Here is a 21,309-nt window from a genome sequence, read left to right on the forward strand (position 1 = left end):
GGGTATCATGCTAAGTGAGATCAGTCCGAGAAAGACAAATGCCATGTGATTTCACTCATATATAGAATTTAAGAAACAAAACAGGAATACAGAGGACAGGAAGGAAAAATAAAATCAGGGAGACGAACTGTGTGAGACTCTTAATCATAGGAAACACACTGAGGGTTGTTGGAGGGGTGGTGGGTGGCTGGGGTAATGGGCTGGGGTAACGGGGGGATGGCATGAAGGAGGGCTCGTGGTGGAATGAGCACTGGGTGTTGTATGCATCTGCTGAGTCACTGAGTTCTACTCTGAAACTAGTAATACGACGTATGTTAACTTACGGAATTTAAATAAAAATATAGAATTTTAAAATATTCCTGAAATGGTAAATTACGGAACAAAGGGGGGTGCCTGGGTGGCTCAGTCGATGAAGTGTCTGCCTTTGGCATGGGTCATGCTCTTGGGGTCCTGGGATGGACCCCCTCCTGCTCGGTGGGAAGCCTGCTTCTCCCTCTCCCACTCACCCCTACTTGCGTTCCTTCTCTCGCCGTGTCTCTGTCAAATAAATGAGTAAAATCTTAAAAAAATACCTATCTATGTATACGTACGTAAGACAAAGGAGAAGAGCATGTTAGCGACGGTCAGCATATGAAGGACCGACGCCAATGAGAGTCGTTACTGCCCCACAGACGTGAGAGCAGAGTAGGAGCGACTGCGGTAAGACGACTCAGGAAGCCGAGAATAAGTGAGTGAGTCAGCGAAAGGACACGGAGTAGCTGAAAAGTAGCTGAAGAGCAGCTGTCGCAGAGTCCAGAAGCAGGGGCAGGCGTGCAAGCTGTCCGCGCGCACGCATCCGTGTCCAGGATGTGTTTCCGAGTCCGGAGCGTGTCGTATCCGGGTTTCCCCTTCCCGAACACAGATTCCGCCCGCCGTCGTCGCACGTGAGCAGACGTGACAGGTAACACACCGAACAGCAGTAAGCGTGCCTCGCTGTGCCGGTGGGACAGTCCCTCCTGTCAACCTAGCCTCGGGTTCCCAGAGTCCGGGGGACGTCCACAAGGAAGCCCGGGATGAAGGCCACCCTCTGTGAGCCCGGGTTCCTCGGGGAAGTGAGCGCTTGTCCCACGAGCAGGCAGCTTGGTGTGTCTGTGGCGGTGATGCCCCAGCGGTGGGTCCTGACCCCCGCCCCCGCGCCCCCCCCATGCTGAGCCCGGCCAGGCTCCAGCAGCCAGCAAGGCCCCAGCGAGGGGGGTGGGAGCGGGTGGTGGTGGGTGGCTCGGGACGGGTGGGCCGTGCGCAGCCCGTGTTTGGAGACGTAAGCTGGTCTCACGTGAAGGCCGCTCTCTATCCAGAAGTCTGTGGCCATTGAGTGGGATGTTTCCTGTGCCCTGCCAGGGCCCCACAAGCAACCACGTGGCTGTTTCTGAACCTTACCCTGCCGCAGCGAAGAGCATGCTTTCAGGACAGACCAAATACCACCGCTCCATCCTGGTTTTTTCAAGTTTGTTTTAATATCAACATGCAATTTTGAAAACAAAAATCTTTACACAAATGCCGGGTCAGTGCTTCTAGAGCCTGTTTTCCGTTACATTCACAGTGCACGTCCTGGTGGGTGGTGAGGTTTGTCTCATCCCCGTGGGGAGAACCCCCGGCCGCGTGGTGTGCTGTGCCCCCAACGCGTGGAAGCCGTGACAGGGCCGGGAATGGCTCACGGATGTGCGGGGTGGCAGACATCCTGAGGCCACCCGGGGTCCCGGATGCCGCCCTGTCAGTTCTGCAGTAACGTGAGCAGGTTCACGCGATCCCCGCCCCGGGCAGAGGCTGCCCGGTGACCGTCTCACCCCGGCCTGAGCTTGCCCAGCGCCAGGCCTGCCGTGGTGACCGTGTCTGGGGCCTGGCACGAGGAGGCAGTGTGCCGGGGGATGAAGGCCCTTTCTGCTGGCTGCTCCCTCTGAAATCCAAGGAATCTGTCTTTTGCTCTTGTATCCAGCAGCTGCTGCTCAGGACTTTTCCAGAAAGGAAGTGGCTGAGCCCAGCAGAGGACACAGGGTGGGAGGGTCTGCTCTGCGGGGGGCTCGGCTCGCCTATCCCCCGAGCCCGTCAGGGCGCCTTCTGCCTTCGTTCTTCCTGTGGCAGGGAGAGGCAAAGGCCCTGTGGCACCACCTGCCCCTGAGGCTCCCCACCCCCAAGCAGCAGCAGCAGCAGCAGCACCGCCAAGCACTCACTCGGGTGCAACTCTGGCCCTGGCCCTTCTCCCAAGGCCGGGCGCCCCTCCCCACCCTCCCACCCTCCCCTCTTCCCGCACGCTGTTGTTCGGTCTTCCCAGACATGAGACGTGCATCAGGAACGCCTCGGCCCCTCACCTTGACAGCTCGCTCCAGCTGGGACAAGGCCTCCTCATACCGCGGGACCAGCGGCTGCAGAAGCTCGCAGGGGACGTCGTGCCGTGTCATGTCTGGCACCCCGGCTTCCGCTAGCATGCGGAGGAATCTCCTCTCCTGCAGGGAAATGAGCAAAAGGGGTCCCGTTTTCCATGAGCAGTGCTGCCGGCAGAGGCCCCAGCCCCCGGGTTAGACTCCAGTAGACGGACCTGCACTTTGAGGAGCAGTGTGAACGCCTGTCCGGTTTTTCCAGCGCGGGCGGTTCTTCCGACCCTGAAACCAAGCACAACTACCTCCAGGACGGTGGCGCACGGGGGTCCGATGGGATGGGGCTTCCCTCCACGGATTCTCCCTCCAAAGGCACGGGACCCTCACCGGTGCACGTAGGTGCGCAGGTACTGGGGGGCGTCGTAGTTGACGACCAGCTGCACACCCTGCACGTCGATGCCTCGAGCGGTGGCGTCTGTGCTGATGAGGCTGGGGGACACCAGGGGCTGTGGGTGGGCCCTGCTCGAGGCCGGGAGCCCCCGACGCCCTGTGCCCATGACCCCGCCTGGGACTGTTGGGGAGGCCTCCACGCTGAGGAGCCGAGTCTCCCGCAGAAAAGCCCCCTTCCGAGAGCCCAGGCTGCTACCCGGCTTGAGCCCTCCCCTCCCCTCTCTGCAGGCACTCACAGCTGAACCTTGCCCTGCTCAAACTGCTTCAAGACCGCCTTCCTCTGGCCGGGCCCGCAGCGGGAGGAGAACTCAGCGGCGCTCACGCCCCCGAAAGCCTGGACTAGCAGGAAGAGCCTGGGCGGGAAGAGCCAGAAGGACCCGAGTGGGCAGGGCCTGGAGCCCGTCTCCCCGCTGCTCCCCCTCCACCCCCTGGGGCCTCACCTGTGGGAGTTTTCGCGGGAGTTGGTGAAGCAGAGGACCCTCGAGAAATTCTTCTCCAGGATCAGGTGCAGGATGGCCAGTGGCTTAGTGCGGAGGCTGCAGGGCACGTAGTGGTGCTGTGGGGATGGCACAGGGTTGGCCAGGCCCCAAGCGCCCGAGCGGCCCCCCCTTCCCGCCCCTGCACGCCCCCCTCACCGAGAGTCCGGCTGGGAAGGCGTACTTCCCGCCCGAGTCCCTGTCTGCGTCACCGTCTCCGGCGTGTCTGTGCGCCAGCCCCGTGGAGAAGAGCCAGGGCTGGTGGAGGCCCAGCTGCTGCAGCTTCTCAGGGTTCTGCGTCAGCGTGGCCGAGAAGAGCAGCTTCTGCAGGGGCATCTGAGGACAAGAGATACTGAAAGGAGAGCGGGTGGTGGGACAGCCGTCTCAGCCCGGCCAGCTAACCTACAGAGCCCTGGCCACCCCCCGGAGACTGACCGCCCCAGAACAAACCGGACCAGCCTGAGGCCGAGCGGGTCTCAGAGACAGAGGGGAAGCCTGACGGGGCTGTGCTCGGGCGGCCGCACCAAGAAAAGGCCAGGGCTCAGCTTCAGGTACCTGGCGGCGGTGGGGGCCTGGGGCTGCCTTCTCTGGAGCAGGACAAAGGGGTCCTTGGCACCGTCGCTCGGGAAGGCTGCCTCCACCACCCGGGGCAGCCAGGACTGGTGCATGCTGTCTATCATGCGGTCGGCCTCATCGATGACCTGGGGAAGCAGGAGGCCTGGTGTCGGGTGGCTGAGGCCAGCCCCGGCTCCAAACCCCGGCCGTGCTCTGGGGCGCAGCATACCAGGAAGCGGAGGTGCTGGAGGCTGAATCCCGGCGTCTGGTCGATGTGGTCCACCAGGCGGCCCGGGGTGGCCACCACCACGTCAGCCAAGCAGCGGAAACCGTCCGCTCTGAGGAGCAGAGTGGCTCAGCCAAGGGCCCCACACCGACCCCGCAACACCACAGGGAGCCTGCTGACGGGGTTCAGACGGCCTCTCCCTGTTCCCTGAGGAGCCCCCAGCCCCCCAGGACCTACGTCTTCTGGACGAGACTCTCCTGCTCCTTGACCAGCGACTTCTGCCCAGTGATCAGAGCGACGCACAGAGGTGTGGCGTCTGTGTAGATGTTGAACACTTTGCTCACCTGGAGAAGAAGCGGCCATCACCACGCTGGTACGAAGCGGCACAGTGACCCAGATCCTAGGTCTGAGCCAGAGGCGCAGGGCGCACGAACCTGCTGGGCCAGCTCCTTAGTGGGCAGCACGACCAAGGCACGGACCTGGCAGACAGCTCGACCGAGCAGGGCCTGGGGGAGACGAGAGCCACCCTGTCAGCCGAGCCGGCTCCCTGCCTGCAGAGCCCCCTCGGAGGGCAGGGGTCCTTACACCGACCTGTACCACGGGGATGACAAAGGCCAAAGTCTTCCCGCTGCCTGTCGGGGCAGAAACACAAAGGTCTCTGGGCCGGTAGCCACCTCTGGCCACCAGAAAGCCGTTGGCTGTGCTCTCCAGGAGGGCAGGGATCACTGCTGCCTGGACTGGACAAAGGAGGAGGAGACGCAGGTCACAACGTGCACGAATACCCAGAATCCGCACAGGCGCTGAAGCCACGAGTAGCCTTGCTCATCCTCAATGATCTCTAGGCCGTTCGCACTCCAAGACAGCACCAGAGCCTCTCGGAGCATCAAGCCCAGCGACCAAAGATGCCAAAAACCCAGATGGCCCTCGAAGTCGGACATGCCCAGAAGCCCACGTTCACAGCTGCTGCACTGTGGCCTTGTGCGGCTCTTGGTGCAGACGCTCTTGAAAGCGTGCCTGCCCCCGCCCCCAGCACCTGGGAAGTAGGACGAGATGCCGTGCGCCCGCAGTTTCTTCTGCATGTCGGGGTGCACTGCGGGGATGTGCTCGATAGGCACCGAGTCTTCAGTGACACTCTTTCCAACACAGCTGGGCTCAGCCAACCACGAGGGCAGGAAAGGCTGGACCTACCGTAAAGAGAAAGGGGCCAGGTGAACACTCCAGGATCCGTGGGGCTAGGGGAGTAAGACCTGCAGAAGCCAAGCCCTGGGTCACTCAAGCTGACGAGGCCACAGCAAGGCAGGCCGACCACTCTAACTAGTTTCCCTACTCCTCCTCTTCCCCAGCTTCCAAACAACCTTTAAAGGAATTTAGAAACGCCCAAGAAAGTGCCACTCCTCTCAGCAGACCCCCGCCTGGGGTGGGGGCTTCCTCTCACTCGGGATAACATCCACACCTGAGGTGCGCCTGCAAAGCTCTCCATGACATGAGACTCACTTGCCCCCAACCTCATTTCCAATCACTGTGAGCCCTAGCCATACACACCTCTGTTCCTACACACTGAAGCTCACAGCTGCCTCAGGGCCTTGGTGCCACCCGCCTTCTGAGTGATGCTCACCTCCGCTGTCCATCTTACCCCGGTTTATCCCAACTCAAGGTAGACCTCCACACAGGCAGACATGAAGGTGCCCCCACGCACCCTGGCAAGCCCACCGCTTCCTTCCCCACAGTCACGGTCACCCCAGAGCCCTTCTGTTCAGTACTTACTTACTGAAAATCTCCACCACAATAAAAAAGGACTAAGTTGAAAGACCCAGAAACTCATTTTCTTTACCCAGTGGGCACACATGGGATAGGAACTCCTTATCCATACATACCAGGTAATTTAGGTTACTTTAAGACCCAACTGTGACAACTGCAAACCCGCTTAACTATACTCACAAAATCGAGCTTTCTTACAACTAAACGCAGAAGTACTGAGCTCGCACAGAGCTTGAACAACCAAAAGGAACGTTGCAAGCCACACAACCCGGGGGGAACACTATTCCTCTACTTAAGGGCCGTCACCGATCGCAGGCGCGGGCCTCCGCGCTACCCCACGAGCACGGGCAGGACTGGCGACAGCCACCCACACCCCGCTCCGGGCTGAAGCAAAGTCGTCGAAAACTTCCCTTCCCATCCCGGGCCGCTCACCTTGGGCGCCCTGCTTCTCCCAAAGCCCCCGAGCAGCAGGGCGTGGGCTGGAGGCCCCGACGCCTCTCCGCCTGGGTGCTCCGGCGGACCCGCGCCCTCGACGGCCGCGCCGCTCTCGCCCTCGACGGCCGCGCCGCTCTCGCCCGGCGCCTCCTCGCTGCTCCCTGCGCGGCAGAAGCGGGCCCGGGGGCGGGCGCGTCAGCACCCCGCGGACCCCGGTCGCACGGCCGCGCCCTCGTTCCCGCCCGGCCCGGCCCCACCTGCGCGCGCGTCCTCGCCGTCCACCTTCCGCCGCTTCCCCGGCGGCGCGTGCGGGCTCCCCGGCGCCCCGCTGCCTTCGCGCCTCCGCGGTCGGCGCGGTCGCCGCCGCCGCCGCCCCGCCGCCTCCGACGTTCGTGCGGCCGCCTGCTGTTGCGGCTGCTTTTGCTGCTGCCGCTCTCGGGCCCGGCACTGCAGCCGCTCCAGCAGCGCGCGCGCCCGGCCGTCCGCCCCGCTCTCCGCCCCGGCCGCCTCGGGGCCCGAGTACCGCGCGACGTGGAAGAGCGCCATGCCCGCCAGCCGCACGCCTGCCGGCCAGACGCGCCCCGATGACGGCAGCGGCGCGGGGCGGTGACGTCGCGGACCAGGCGGCGGCGGCCGCGTGCGGGAGATCCCGGGCGCGGGGAGGTGACGTCACAGCGGGGGCCGGGCGACGGCGGCCGCGTGCAGGAGGCCCTCTGCGCGGAGAGGTGACGTCAGCGGGGGTGCTGGGTGCGGGCGCGCGAGTTCGGGTTCCTGTCGCGGGCGGCGGCGGCATGGAGCGGGACTCCGGCCCCGAGGGCGTGCGCCGGGCGCTGGGCCGCCTGCTGGAGGCGGTGCTGGCGAGCCGCGGCGAGGCCAACGCGGTGTTCGACATCCTGGCGGTGCTGCAGGTGGGGACGCGCGGGTCGCGGCGGCCGGGGTCCCGGGCTCGGAGGCCGGGGAGGGGGCCTCGGGCGGCACGCGGGCCGGAGGCTCGGGTGGGCGGGTAAGGGCGGGGCCGGGCGTGGGGCCGAAGTGGGGGCCCCCGCGACCGGCCTGTACCTGCAGTCCGAGGACCACGAGGAGACCCAGGAGGCGGTGCGCGCGTGCAGCCGTCTTTTCGGGGCCCTGCTGGAGCGGGGAGAGCTGTTTGTGGGCCAGCTGCCCTCCGAGGACTCGGTCATGGCGGGTGAGCGTCCCCGAGGGCCCCGGGCTGGGGTCCGGCTGGCGGCCCACGCTCTGGGAAGGCCCGAGGAGATTCGGCCCCCAAGCTGCACCGCGGGCCCAGGGTGGGAGGAGGATGGTGCGGGAGGGGGGGGGCGGGCGGAGACAGCCCTGCGGCTCAGTGACCACAGCGTCCACCTTTATGGCCAGCATCTGGTGAAGGTGCACCGCACGTCACCATTCTGGGTCATTTATGTCTTGGGGTCCAGTGAGGGGTGACAGATCATACCCTGGAGGGAGGAGGTTCTTTCTTCCCACCCCAGGTCAGTGTCCCTGGCGGGGCGGGATCGGTGGAGAGTCGTGGGCGGGGTGGGCTGACCTGAGGCTCCCTGCAGGCTCTCAGGGAGCTACACGCAAGTACAAGGTGTGGATGCGGCACCGCTACCGCAGCTGCCTCAACCGCCTCCAGGAGCTCCTGGTTCACCCCTCCTTCGAGGTCAAGGTGAGTCCCGCTGACCTCCCCCGAGGTCCCTGCACCAGGCTGTCCACAGGCACGGACGCGGGGCTGAGGCTGGTTACGCCTCCGTTCCTGGGCCCACCTGGGCCGCGTTCACATTCTGTGTGGTTGGAGTTCTGGTGGCTGGTGTTATTTGTGTCCCAGTACTTGCGGGAATGCCATGTCAGGCGTACTTGGGTTCGCGTGCTGGGGGAGTTCTGTGGCTTTGCCGGTAGTGGGCGTGACCTGTGGTCGGGAAACCTTGGGCCACTCTGCTCCCCGCTGTCCCCAGGAGCTGGCTCTCAGCACGCTCATGAAGTTTGTGCAGCTGGAAGGAGCTCACCCCCTGGAGAAACCGAAGTGGGACGGCTACTACCTGTTCCCTCGCCAGCTCTTCAAGGTGGGGAGCGCTGGGGCGGGAGGATGCAGAAACCTCTGGTCAGAGCTGGGATGGGGCCTGGTGCAGGTGGCTAGTGAGTGTGGTGCGTTTGCCAGACCCTCCCATGCAGCGGGGGGGGGGGGGGGGGTGAGCCGCCGGCTCGGTGGTCTCCTCGGGTGGTCGCTTGGCCATGGGCTGACACACTGAGGCCCCCTTCCCCGTCCGGCATCTAGGCGGTGGTGGAAGGTCTGCTCTCTCTGGAAGACGACTGCTCACTGCTCCTGGCCCGGTTCCGGGAGTACCTGGAGCACGACGACATCCGCTACCACACGATGCAGGCAGCCACGGACACCGTGGGCCGCGTCACTGACAGGCACCCGGAGGTGAGCCGGCTGGGTCGCGTGGCTGAGGGGATGGGTGGGCGGTAGCCATGCCCGTGCTCAGGCCAGGCTTTCTGCAGGTGCCGCTCACGTTCTGGAACAACGCCTTCACGCTGTTGTCGTCGGTGAGTCTCCCCCACCAGGAGCGTGGGATCTCCAGTTTCTACGTGAAGCACGGGGGTGAGCATCCTCAGTGGGCATCCTGGGCGGCGGGCGGGCAGGCGCACGAGGTGGGCTGCCCCTCTCCTGCACGTCCGCTGACTGCTGCCCTCCTTACAGAGCTGCCGCGCACGTGGAAGGTCGTTCATCTGAAGGTGAGATGCTCCGGAGGGGTTGGGGGCCTCCCTGGGACAAAGGCTCTTTTCAGACAGAGGCAGTGTGTGTGGGACAAGACGAGGACTAGCTGCCCTTTCCCTGGCCTGGGCAGTCGCGGGGTTCCCTCACGGACCGGGGCCAGGATGGGGGAGGCGCACCGGTACCTGGTTCCCAGACTCTCCGCGGCCCCTGTTGCTGTGAGCAGCCGCAGATGTGATGCTTATTTGCTCCCGTAGAGGGAGGACCCAGGCAGGGCATTTCTTGTGTCACAGGGAATTCTTGGATTTGGGGTCGTGAGTTTCTCCTCCCACAGGGCAAGGGGGGAGGCAGTATGGGCAGTGTCCCTTCTGAGGGCAGGGGACCGGGGTGGGCACCCTCTGTCCTTGTGTGCAGGTCTGACCCCCTCCCTCCCCGGCCCCTGCTGTAGGAGCACAGGAAGGCTTTCCAGCTGATGTGGCTCGGCTTCCTCAAGCATAAGGTAGGGGCGGGATGGGCCCCTTGGCTCACAGGGTTCTCGGAGTAGGGCAGGTGCACCCACACCTTTTGCTTTCCCGCCAGCTGCCCCTCAGTCTCTACAAGAAGGTGCTGGTGATCATGCACGACTCCATCCTGCCGCACCTGGCCCAGCCCAGCCTCATGATCGACTTCCTTACCCGCGCCTACGACGTGGGTGAGTACCCAGCTCCCGCGTGTCTGTTGCGGTCTGGGCTCCGCCTGCTCAGGACCCTGCCCTCCCTCCCGGGCTGGACGGGGGAAGCCGGGTCTGTGGGCTGGTGGCCTCCAACTTTGCTGGACTCCTGCCCCAGCTGGAGGGGTGCGGTGGGCTGGGGCTTCACAGCCGCACGTGTGTCCACAGGGGGAGCCATCAGCCTCTTGGCCTTGAATGGGCTTTTTATTCTGATTCACCAGCACAACCTGTGAGTGCTCATCCGGACTGGGCTGGCCTCAGGGGCGGTGGTGGGGGTCAGGCTGGAGAAGCGTGGGAGAGGGGACGGAGCCCCTGGAAGCCGCTCTCTGTCTCTTCATTGTCTGCTTCCGCCCCCGTGCCTGGTGCTCCCTTACACGTCGCCCCCCCCCCCCAGCGAGTACCCCGATTTCTACCGGAAGCTCTATGGTCTCCTGGACCCGTCTGTCTTTCACGTGAAGTACCGGGCCCGGTTTTTCCACTTGGCCGATCTCTTCCTGTCGTCCTCGTGAGTGCTGGGGCGGGGCTGAGACCCAGAGTGGGGACTGGGGTGCTGGGCGAGGGGGTCTCACTCACACCCACCATCCCGCCCAGCCATCTGCCCGCCTACCTGGTGGCTGCCTTCGCCAAGCGCTTGTCCCGCCTGGCCCTAACGGCGCCCCCCGAGGCCCTGCTCATGGTGCTGCCCTTCATCTGTAACCTGCTGCGCCGGCACCCCGCCTGCCGCGTCCTCGTGCACCGCCCCCTGGGCCCCGGTGAGTGCAGCGGGGGCTGCGGAGCCTCAGGGGCCTGCCCCCAGCAGCCAGTACACGGGGCCGGTTGTGGAGCAGGGCCTGGGTCTCGTTCCTAGAGCTGGATGCCGACCCCTATGACCCCGAAGAGGAGGACCCCGCCAAGAGCCGAGCTCTGGAGAGTTCGCTGTGGGAGCTGCAGGTGAGCATGGTGGGCACATCACCGCGCCCCCGCCTGAGCCGAGCCTGGGCGGGTGTCCGGGGCGGGGGGTGGGGGGGGCGGTGGTGACATTACATGCTTCACAGGCCCTCCAGCAGCATTACCACCCCGAGGTGTCCCAGGCTGCTAGCGTCATCAACCAGGCGCTGTCCGTGCCCGAGGTCAGCATCGCCCCACTGCTGGAGCTCACAGCATTCGAGGTGAGGGGTGGGGGGACGGGAACGCTGGGGCCTGGGTGGTTGGGGTGCAGGGACCTCGCAGTGCGGGCGTGTCATCTGCCTGTCCCTTGCAGGTGTTCGAGCGGGACCTGAAGAAGAAGGGCCAGGGGTCTGTGCCGCTGGAGTTCATCCCCGCTCAGGGCCTGCTGGGCCGGCAGGACGACCTCTGCGCGCAGCACTTCACGCTCAGCTGACCCCGTGGCCTCCCCGCCCCCCGCCCCGTCAGTGGTTTCGTGGGAGAGCCAACAGGGTGGACTGTGGGCAGTGAGGGGTCTGGGGAGGCGCTGAACCTGTCTCCCAGCTCTTGTGGCGGCCGGGTCCACGGGCCGACGTCCACGGGGCCGGCCTGCTGTGTGCACCGGCAGCCCCCCCTCCCCACCGCCGCCGCTGGAAGGTGCTGTCCAGGGGCCTCTCCCTTCACCGAAGCCTGGGGGGGGGCAGGCTGGGTGCTGGGGGGACGGGCCTACGGAAGTGGCTTCTGCCCCCTCTGCCAGCTTTCCTGGGCACCCCAGACTCCCCGGGGCCCCTTGTATCCTGGAAGGGTCTGGGTCAAGCCCTCTACCTTCCCACTGGAGTTGGACTTTGTGACCCAGGAGCGACAGTGAGGGATCTCTGTCCTGGTTAGTGTTGGGGCACACAGGGAGCGCTCATGCCCGTTCCTGGCCGGGTCCTGAGGAGGGCCCCTTTGTCCCCTGATCCCCGGGTCCCAGGGTGTGTGTCCCCCATCAAAGGGAGTTACCGCTGAAGGCCACTTACCGTTCCGTCCTGTCCCCCAGTAGAGTGGGTGCTGGCGGCCACGGGCCCACCGATGATTGTGGTCCGGTGTGTTCCTTCGAGGCCCCGTTTTTGTCAGGCAAGCCTGTTTGAATGCAGGTTCCTCTGGAAAACCCGCTTGTGTGGGGACGGAGGAATCCCGTGCGTGACGGCAGCTCGCGTGGGCTGGGGGGCCTGGCGGAGGCACAGGTGGGGCTGGGAGACCCCGGTTGCCTGCAGCCTCCTGTCTGAGTTCCCGGCACAGCCCCTCCCCACAGGAGCGCCCTGGGGTCACAGTGGGCCGTTGTTTGGCCGGGTCGGCCTCTAGGGAGCTGCTCCGGTGGCCGAGGACCTGGTGTGCCTGGTGTGGGCTTTGCTGGGGTGGTGAAGGAGCGCTTCCCCTCTGTATGGATTGTGCGCGTTAGGGACGCTAGCACCCCTGCCCCCAGCTGCACTGCAGGGCTCCGTCCGTCCTGGGCCGGTTCCTGCCCCAGGGCCTTTGCTCTGCTGTTTGCACCGCCGTCCCCTGCCATGCTCCTGCTCTTCAGACCTCGGGCTGAGTGGGGCCTTGGGGAGGCTCCGCTTCGTGTAATGGCTTTGTGTGTCCCATGTGGCACCCACTGCATGGTCATGGCCCCGCTGTCCTGCAGTAGTCCGTGGACTGTCCCCGCCAGCCTTCGCCAGGACTGAGGGAGGCTCATTACTGACCTGCTCCTTGCCTCAGCCCTGGGGCCCAGGACTTGCCTGGCATAGAGGAGGGGCTCATGCGCGTTGTGGGGGACTGTCCCGAGGCTCCTGGTGGCCTGCTACCAGATGTCCTGCCTGAGCTTCCGTGTGCGGACACCAGGGGGCCGCGGGGGTGGGCTGAGGGCTCACCGATTAAGAAACGCCATTGACTTTTAAATTATAAAAGGCTTAAGCAGGTTTTCTTGTCCATCCCCCCCAATTCAGCATTGTGTGTTCTGTGTAGACCTCCTCCTTTTGGCAGGTTTGGGGACCCCCCCCCCACCTGGACACAGGCCGCTGCGTCCCCTGACCACCGGGGCTGGGCAGCTGCACTTGAGCACATTTGGTATTGGGCTGGTGTTTCTTTTTTATTTTACTTTTGCTTTTCAAAAGATTTTATTTGTCGAGTGAGTGAGCAAGCATGGGCGGTGGGGAGGGGCAGAGGGGGAAAGAGAGACCCCCAGACTCCCTGCTGAGCTTAGAGCCTGACCGGGGCTCGGGGGGAGGGGTGGTGCTGGATCCCAAGACCCTGAGATCATGACCGGAGCTGAAACAGAGTTGGGTGCTCAACCCACCGAGCCGTCTAGGCCCCCAGGCTGGCCTTTCTCCACCTCTGGCTCTGGGTGGTTGCCCCTGGGGAGGTTGGCTGAGTGGACGCGGGGCAGGGGCAGTCGCACCAGGGTGGCCAGGACAGCCTCTCCGGCTTCTGGGCTGGGAGCCTGAGTACCTGACCGACGTCGGGGCTTTTGGTCTGGGGATGTTCGAGCTGGGACGGTCAGGGACTCCGGAACCCTCCTGGATCTGAGTGACAGCGCTGGAGTGAGGCCTGGCGGTCACTGTCCTGGGAGGTCTACACGTCCCGAGGAGGTCAGGCGGCACTGCGTCTGCACGGAGGGCCCCTCTCACCGGTCCCGGCAGCCCCTGGGCCATGCCACCTGCTCCTCCAGAGCCTCCTTACCTTCAGTGGCAGCTTGTGGCTATCCCTGCGGGGGCAACTGCCCACCCCACATCGCCCTGAGACACTGGCTGCCAGCAGCGTGCACGTCAGTGGTCTGAGTACTGCCTGTCTGCTGGGACCGTGTCGACGCCCAGTGCCCAGGACCTGCATTTGTCCGCTGCAGGTTCCCTTCCTCCGCCCCTCTCTGCACGTGCTCTCTCTGAAATTAAATAAGCAAAATTTTAACAACAGTTTCTGGAATTTCAGATACACTATCAAAGCATGCTCTATGCAATATTTGGGATATAGTTATAAAAATTGGGATGAAATCCACCCAATCTAAGCCATTTTAGAACGCCTGATTCAGTGCCATTTGGTGCGTTCATGCCATGTAACTACCATCTGGATCTAGTTAGATCCCGTCACCTGCTTCAGGCAGACGCGAATCCCCAGCAGGCGGGCTGAGTCCTGCACGCCGGGCTGTCAGCCCTCGGCCTTGGGCAGGAATCAGTAGCCCTGGTGGACACGTGGTGTGGGGCTGAGCCCCTGCGCTGTGCTCTGTAGGAAGAAGGTCCTGTCCCAGCCGCCCTGGGTGCTGTCGGCCCTGCAGTGTGGGGTCTGCAGACCCGGAGCAAACTGGGGGCTGGCCTCTGCCTGGCTCCCGGGAAGGACGCAGGCCCAGAGAACAGGGCCAGGGATGCCTCCGGAATAGAAACTCTGGAGGCAGCGTTGGATGGAGCGTCCAGAACCGATGTCCAGGCCCTGGGGCAGCAGGGCAGGCAGGAGTCTCCCGGGTAAGGGAGGACCAGTGGCCTCCTGTGTGGTCTTGGGACAGCATGGGTGGGATGATGGATTTTTCAGCGTTGGGGGGAGGACAGGTAGTGAAGGGAGGCACTCAGGTCCCAAGTGCTGTGGGTGTGACCCTGACTCCAGGGTCGGCTCTCACGGATGGCCTGGCCCCTCCCTTCTTCCCTCTGCGTGGGGCAGCAGTGGCCTCCCCTTCCCCGTCACCGTGTAGCCACCCCCCAGTGTCAAATGCAACTTCTCTGTTCCCAGCCCATACATCCCTCCTGGGCAGCACCCAACCCAGGGGAACGGGGGATCTTGGCCAACAGAGACCCCACTCCTGCCCTTCCCAGGATGGGAGCTGGAAACAGAATGTGTATCCCTTTGCAGAAACTGAGGGGCCTGGCATTTCCTGCCCTGCAAGGAGGTGCACGGGGAGCTCTCGCCATCCTCTTGTTCAGGGGGTCAGGGACGTGGGCCCTTCCTGTGCCTGTGAGCAGCTCCTGGCTCACTGCCCCTTCTCCTGGCGCAGAGGCTCCAGTGTTTATGGGCCCAGAGTTTTTAGAAAAACTCAAAGGTTCTATTGGACCATTGCCAAGGCCAGTGCCCACCGGGCACCTGCTGTGGGCGGGAGCGTCCTTCCGTTGGGTCCTCGTGCACACCTGGCAAAGCCTCTCCCTCCCAGTGTCCCATGCCCTGTCCCCTCCAGGAGGTGAATGGGGCCGGCAGGCAATGAAGTCACAGTCACCTAAGTCACGCAGCCGTCCGACCAGATGAGGCGTGCCTGTCCCGGAGAGGACAGCACTTGCGTACCTGCCTGGCATTTGGCAGACCAGCTGCGGGCAGCTCGGTGTCGGCAGGTGTACCCTCCAAGAGGTCAGTTAGCCTGACAGGCTCGGTGAACGTCCCCCTCCCCTGCCAGTGCCTTCCCCCGGGACTGCGGCCTGCGCCCTGTTCACTTGCCTCTGTGGGAGAGGAGCCGGTCCCTTCACGGAAGCCGCGAGACTTCGCCGCTTTCCGGAGCAGGGTGGCGAAGGTTGTGACTTTGGCGTCCACTGGCCAGGCCGGCACGCCCCGCCTCGGCTGTCCCAAGGCACAGTGAGCGGTGCCAGGTGCCAGGGCTGCACCAAATTGCCCCAGACCTTAGGGCTCGAAACCAGGTCCCCGCAAACGGCCATGGTGGCAGATGTGGTTTCTGTGGTCCTGCGGAGCAGCCCTCCTGTGCCACGGTGGAGCGCAGGCCACAGGGGGCTGGGTGAGAACATGTGCGCCCCAATGGTTCTCCGCGAGAGTGGGTGGGTGGGTTTGGCCTGTGGTTGGTGGCCGGCCAAGCGCTGGCCTGGTGATCTTTCTTGCCAGCCTTTTGGAAGCCGTGGATGTGTGCATGACCTGGTGACAGGTCCGGTCCACAGACGTGCAGAGGAACCTGGCCTCCAGGAGGGACAGGTGACAGCCCTTGCCGGTGGAGGAGTCGGCTTTGTGTTTGGGGAGTTCCTTTCTTGGCTTTCTGCCAGGTGTGCATCCAGGGTTCTCCGTGGAGCTGCTGGATTGTCTTACAGGTCACCTCATTACCCAGAGTTGGACAGCTGCTTTGATGACGTTCTAGTATGTCTGTGTGAGATCCCCGAGACCTAGTCCCAGGCATGGCCAGGCTTACCACGTTGGCACCCATTCCCCTTCCGCACAAACCCAAGGATCCCGCCAGCCTCTGTTGTGGAAGCATGACGACCCAGTGCATGCTGACGTGAGACCGTCCTCTGCCCTCTGTGTCCCTCGAGCTGTGATATTGAATTGTCTGTCAGTCAGTAGTGACTGCTTTTGCTCTGACCATGGAGAACACGGGCTGGTATTTCTGTTCTTAATTCTAATTGGACACAACCGATTCCTGGAAATGGGATCAAATTCTGGACGTGCAGTAGGGCGTTTGCTACCAGCAGGATGCAGCAGCGTCTGGGACCCTGCAGGCACCTGCCAACCCCTTCCTCGCCCTTGGCACCAGGCCCAGCGTGGCTGCTCTCCACTCCTTTCGCGGCCAAGTAACAGTCCCTGGTATGGACGGACACGTCGGGTTTGCTCAGTCATCGGTTTGGGCAAATTTGGGGGTCTGCCCCTCTGGCCACCGGGAGCCGCGCTGCCTCGCACACTGGTGGGCGGGGCTTCATGACCACCTATCACACCGGTCTTGGGTGGATTGCTGGGTCCTGAGGTCCCGTGTCTAACTTTGGGCAACCCCCTTCCCGGCTGCGCAGGGTCCTGAGCTGGAGGAGTTGGTGGGGTTACAAGACGCCCAGCATAGTCGTGCTTGGGGGCAGAGCCCACTGCCTGTTGTGGCCACTCAGGTGCCACGGGGCTTCTCCTTCTGCCCATGGGCCCGCTCCCCACCTGGCTCCTCTCTCAGTAAAAGCAGGTGCCTCTTACCCACTCCCACCCCCCCGCGCCCCTGTCCCTCTGTCCTCCCAGCTGCAGTCTGTGCTCGCTGCGTGCTGTGTGGTCTGGCCAGCCGTGCAGCCGTCCCCCAGGTAGGGACACGCTGCGATGCATTTCCTGCATCACTTGGGGCAATTTCTCAGCCAGGGCTCCCGTGCCTCGGTTTATGTTCCTGTGTAACAAACCAAAATTCAGTGCCATCAAACAGCACTTTATTGTGTCCTCAAGCCCTGTGTCCGGGTTTCACCTGGGGCTGGACCCTGCAGTACAGCTAGCTGGGACACGGGAAGGCTGCGCACAGCTCGTGTAGGGACAACGGCGCCCTCCCACCTGCGTTCTGACGAGGGAATGGGGAAATGCAGGGCGACAGCTCCCAGGGCCATCCTCACGCGGGGCCACTGACCCAGAGGCTGCAAACAACAAAGGTGTGGTCTCCCCCAGTTTGAAAGCCAGGGGTCCTACCACAGGTGATTCAGGCCAAGTTGCCTCCTGAGGCTACAGGGGAGGGTCTGGCTGGTCTCTCCAGACTCCACTTGTGGCCAAGGATCCCTCCAGAGGCCGTGTCCCTCCCACCCCGCCTCCACCCTTGCCTGGCCCCTTTATCTGCTTCCTGAACCTGGGCACCATCCACGGGGACCTCCAGGGCACCGCATAATCCCATCCCCGTGTCCCTAACCCAGCTGGGGAGGGCCATGTTCCCCCCGCCCCAGCCTGGGCCATGGGGAGTGAGTCTGGCGCTAGGGGAGGAGCGTGTGGCCGCCCCGGCCCATCAGGCCCTGATTACGAAAGGGACTGTGTGCAGCCAGTTTCAACCGGACTCCTTGAAAGACTTTCTGAGTGGAAGCACGCTCCTCCCTGGGGTGTGCATGTTTGGGGGATGGCCTGGCCCAATGGACTAAGGAGGCAGCCGGTGTGGAACCTGGGCCTGCGTTGGGGGTCCAGCCGTATAGGGCACCATGGAGCATCGGGTCCCTGAAGCCGGGGCTGGACAATCCGCACCGCTGGGCAGCGAGGGTCCATGGGGACGGCCCGGCTGTCCTCCAGGGGGACACCTGGGAGTCTCCTTTGCTGGAGAGGCCCGGGACCCCGACGGCAGGCCGCCCACAGCGCTGGGGGGGGGGCTTCAATGTACCGCCTCAAGGACCCTCCCAGGCTGGGGGTCCTTCCTCTCTGAGGCCCGTCTGGTGCTCTGGGGCGGACCCGGAGCTCCACGGGTCACCAGGTGGGCTGGTGAGGGGCAGAGGGCGCAGTGCAGGCCGCGCAGGGGAGCAGCGGCGGGCGAGGAGCAGCGCAGCTGGGGGAAGAGGCCGGGGCCCAGGCGGAGGCGTCTCCGGTCCTGGAATCGGCCCCATCCAAGCCGATGACACGACGCACCTGTGCCCCCGAAGGCCCACCTGGACGCAGCTGCACTGACTTTCCGGCATGGGTGGACGCCGGCGGGCCGGTGACCCCGCCGCAAACGACCCCGGGAGCCGAGGAGGCCGGGGAAGCCGGACCCGTCGGGCAGACAGTCCGAGCCCAGATGGGCGCCGCCACCTGCCCGCCGTCAGCTCGGACGGTCTCGGGCCCGGAGGCTCTGCGGCTGCGTCTGGATGGGCCGAGGCCCACGCGCGAACACACGCCCGCTTCCCCGCACAGGTGAGCATGTGCCTAGCGCGCATGCGTGAGCCGCGCAGGTGCAGGTGCCGGGAGCCCGGGACTCCGAAGAAGGCGAGCGCGCAGGGCGGCTGGGGGAGGCGGGCGGCCGCCGGGTCCGGTCCTCCGCCTGGTTCCCGGCCCCGGGCGACAGTCCTGTGCCTGCTTGTCCCCCGGAGGTAAGGCTGGAGGGGCGGGGGCTGCCTTGGTCGCCGGGGCGGGGTCGGGGGGAGGCTGGCGGGGTGTTTCCCAGCAGCAGACACCGGGGAGCCTGGACGCCTGATGGCCCGGGAGCCGTCCGGGCAGGCAGCCGGTTGCGGGGGCGCGGACTGCGCCGTCGCCAGCTGTTCCCCGACCAAGGGCTGCGGTGCCTGTTTTATCCCGGAGGCCGCTGGGGTGAGCCCGGCGACCCCGAATCCCCACGGGCTCCCAGGCCCTCGGCTGGCTGTCGTGGGGCTCCCTGGTCCGGCCGCCGGGGTGCCTGGAGCCCAGGATCTGGTGCGGGCGGGGGGCGGGGAGCAGGGGCTGCCTCGCGGGAGTGGCCTGGCGGGGTCGGTGGCATCGGCCTGTTCCCGAGCGCGAGTGCACACAAATGCAAGCGACCTCGGCGGCTGCATGAGACGCACCTGGAGCCTTGTTTGCGGCCGAAGCCCGGGCCTTGCGCGCAGTGAGTGCACCTGCGGCGGGACTGGCCCGTGGCCGGGGCTGCCTCCAGGGGACTTTCAGGGCTGGGCTCCCTCCACGGTGGACACAAGGGAGAGGGGCTGGAGACAGGTCCTGGGCTCCCGGGACAGTGACAGGGTGAGTGCCAGGTGGCCGTGAGCCCCCCAGGTCAGAGGAGCCCCGGGGCCTGGAACAGGGGCGTCGGGCGAGGTCGGGACAAGGAGCAGACCCGTGTGCCCCCGCGTCTGCCCAAGCCCAAACCCGCACAGACGCACACGTGTCCCCCTGACGCCTGTGGGGTTTCGGGGCCGGGAACGCTCCGACGACGGTCTGTGTCATGCTGGCTTTTGCGGCTGCCGCTGTGTGCCTGATCCATTTTTTCGGATCGGATTCCGGCGTGGCCGCCCCGCAGCGTGGTGCCGGTGTCGGGCGTGCGGTGGCGGGACTCAGCCCTTCCACACACGGCCCGTGCTCCTCGCGGGAGGTGCTCGCCTCCTCCCCTGGCCCTGGTTCCCTCCCCACCCCCACCCCTGCTGAGCACCCCTCCGCGCTCTCTCCTTCCTTCCGCGTCTGTCCTGCAGCTCCGCACGCGCGGGAGGGCCTGTGGCATTCGTCTTTCTCTGGCTGACTTCCCTCCGCGCAACACCCTCTAGGTCCATCCACGTCGTCGCCGATGCCAAGATGCCCTCCTCTCTGGGGCGGGCAACGTCCCGTCGCCCGTGCACACCGCGCGCCTCCGTCCGCTCGTCCGTCTGCGGGCGCGCGGGCCGCGTCCGTGTCCTGGCTGCTGCCGATAACGCGGCTGTAGCAGGGCTGCGTGTGTCCCTTCGAGTCACCGATTCGTATCTTTGGGTCAATGCCCGGCAGTGCGCTTGCTGGGTCGCAGGGTAACTCTCAGTGCAGCTTTTTAAAGAAAAGATTGTATTTATTTATTTGACAGAGACACAGCGAGAGAGGGAACACAGCAGGGGGAGTGGGAGAGGGAAAAGCGCGTTTCCCGCAGAGCGGGGAGCCTGATGTTGGAGGGACTTGATCCCCGGACCCTGGGATCCCGACCTGAGCTGAAGGCAGATGCTTAACGGCTGAGCCACCCGGGCGCCCTCTTTTCAGCTTTTTGAAGACCCCCCGCGCTCTTTTCCAGAGTGCAAGCCGGGGCAGCCATTCCCACCAGCAGTGCGGGAGGGGTCCCCTTTCTCCACATCCTCGCAACACCTGTTGTTTCCTGTGTCGTTGATTGTAGCCATTCCGACCGGTGGGAGATGGTACCTGATTGTGGTTCTGGTTTGCATTTCCTGATGGTGAGCGATGTTGAGCATCTTCTCGTGTCTGTTGGCCAGCCGGAGGGCTTCTCTGGAAAAGCGTCTATTCATATCTTCCGCCCATTTTTAAAATGGATTATATGGGGTTTTGGGGTGTTGAGTTGTATCAGTTCTTTTTTTTTTTTTTAAGATTTTATTTATTCATTTGACACAGAGAGAGAGATCACAAGCAGGCGGAGAGAGAGGGAGAAACAGACTCCCTGCAGAGCAGAGAGCCCGACGCGGGGCTCAATCCCAGGACCCTGACACCATGACCCGAGCCGAAGGCAGAGGCGTAACCCTCTGGGCCACCCAGGCGCCCCGAATTGTATCAGTTCTTAACGTATACTTTGGATAATAAGCTTTTATCAGATATGTCATTTGCAGATTTCCCACCAATTTGGTGGGTTGTCTGCTAGTTTTGCTGTTTCTTCCTCTGTGCAGAAGCTTTCTATCTTGAGGAAGCGCCAATAGTTCATTTTTGCTTTTGTTTCTCTCGCCTTTAGAGACGTGTCTTGAAAGAATTTGCTGTCGCAGTATAGAAGAGGTAACTGCCCGTGTTCTCCTCTAGGCTTTCGATAGCTTCCTGTTTCACATTGTGGTCTTTTCATGCATCTTAAGTCTATTTTCGTGTGTGCTGTAAGGACATGGTCCAGTTTCATTCTTCTGCATGTGGCCGTCCCAGCACCATTTTCCCAGCACCATTTGTGGAAGAGACTGTCTTTTCCCATTGAATATTCATTCCTGCTTTGTCGGAGATTAGTTGACCACAGAGTTGAGGGTCCATTTCTGGGCTCTCTGTTCTGTTCCGTGGATCTGTGTGTCTGTTTTTGTGCCAGGACCATGCTGTCTCAATGATGACAGCTTTGTAATAGAGCTTGAAGTCTGGAATTGTGATGCCGCCGACTTTGGTTTTCTTTTTCAACACTCCTCTGGCTATTTGGGGTCTTTTCTGGTTCCATAGGAATTTGGGGATTCTTTGTTCCTCTTCTTTGAAAAAGGTTGATGGTATTAAAAAGGGATTGCGTTGAATGTATAGAGTGCTCTAGGTAGCACAGACATTTTCACTATATTTGTTCTCCCAATCCAGGAGCATGGAACGTTTTCCCATTTCTTTGTGTCTTCCTCAATTTCTTTCATGAGTACTTTTTAGTTTTCTGAGTACAGATTCTTTGCCTCTTTGGTTAGGTTTATTCCTAGGCATCTTATGGTTTTGGGTGCAATTGTAAATGGGATTGACTCCTTAAT

At 63.4% G+C, this 21,309-nt stretch overlaps 2 protein-coding genes across 5 annotated transcripts; one reads left to right on the plus strand and one right to left on the minus strand.

Moving 5' to 3' along the window:
- Positions 1-1,469: 1,469 nt before the first annotated feature.
- DDX51 (DEAD-box helicase 51) lies at positions 1,470-6,807 on the minus strand. Its single transcript, XM_080822167.1, has 15 exons — positions 6,509-6,807; positions 6,249-6,412; positions 5,092-5,242; positions 4,650-4,795; positions 4,493-4,564; positions 4,296-4,402; positions 4,062-4,170; positions 3,833-3,978; positions 3,437-3,629; positions 3,242-3,357; positions 3,038-3,154; positions 2,739-2,840; positions 2,573-2,636; positions 2,346-2,480; positions 1,470-2,109 (listed from the first exon to the last, which is right to left on the minus strand). The coding sequence occupies exons 1-15, from the start codon at positions 6,795-6,797 to the stop codon at positions 2,083-2,085; spliced, it is 1,938 nt and encodes a 645-aa protein (XP_080678293.1). The 5' UTR covers positions 6,798-6,807; the 3' UTR covers positions 1,470-2,082.
- A 115-nt stretch (positions 6,808-6,922) lies between these two features.
- NOC4L (nucleolar complex associated 4 homolog) lies at positions 6,923-13,496 on the plus strand. Of its 4 annotated transcripts, XR_013967820.1 has the most exons (17): positions 6,985-7,159; positions 7,317-7,437; positions 7,808-7,914; positions 8,201-8,308; positions 8,521-8,670; positions 8,748-8,847; positions 8,947-8,981; positions 9,410-9,460; positions 9,541-9,652; positions 9,839-9,899; positions 10,065-10,175; positions 10,262-10,422; positions 10,518-10,600; positions 10,705-10,818; positions 10,911-11,230; positions 11,613-11,751; positions 12,437-13,496. XR_013967820.1 is itself a non-coding variant. In XM_080821006.1 (15 exons), the coding sequence occupies exons 1-15, from the start codon at positions 7,043-7,045 to the stop codon at positions 11,028-11,030; spliced, it is 1,551 nt and encodes a 516-aa protein (XP_080677132.1). In that variant the 5' UTR covers positions 6,923-7,042; the 3' UTR covers positions 11,031-12,514. The 4 variants fall into 4 exon arrangements, 1 of the variants encoding a protein (XP_080677132.1); XR_013967821.1 differs by lacking the exon at positions 11,613-11,751 and having other exon boundaries at positions 10,911-11,107; positions 12,403-12,533; XR_013967822.1 differs by having other exon boundaries at positions 7,013-7,159; positions 10,911-11,751; positions 12,437-12,556.
- Positions 13,497-21,309: the final 7,813 nt, after the last annotated feature.

This window comes from Martes martes (genome assembly GCF_963455335.1).
Source record: "Martes martes genome assembly, chromosome: 13".
NCBI lineage: Eukaryota > Metazoa > Chordata > Mammalia > Carnivora > Mustelidae > Martes > Martes martes.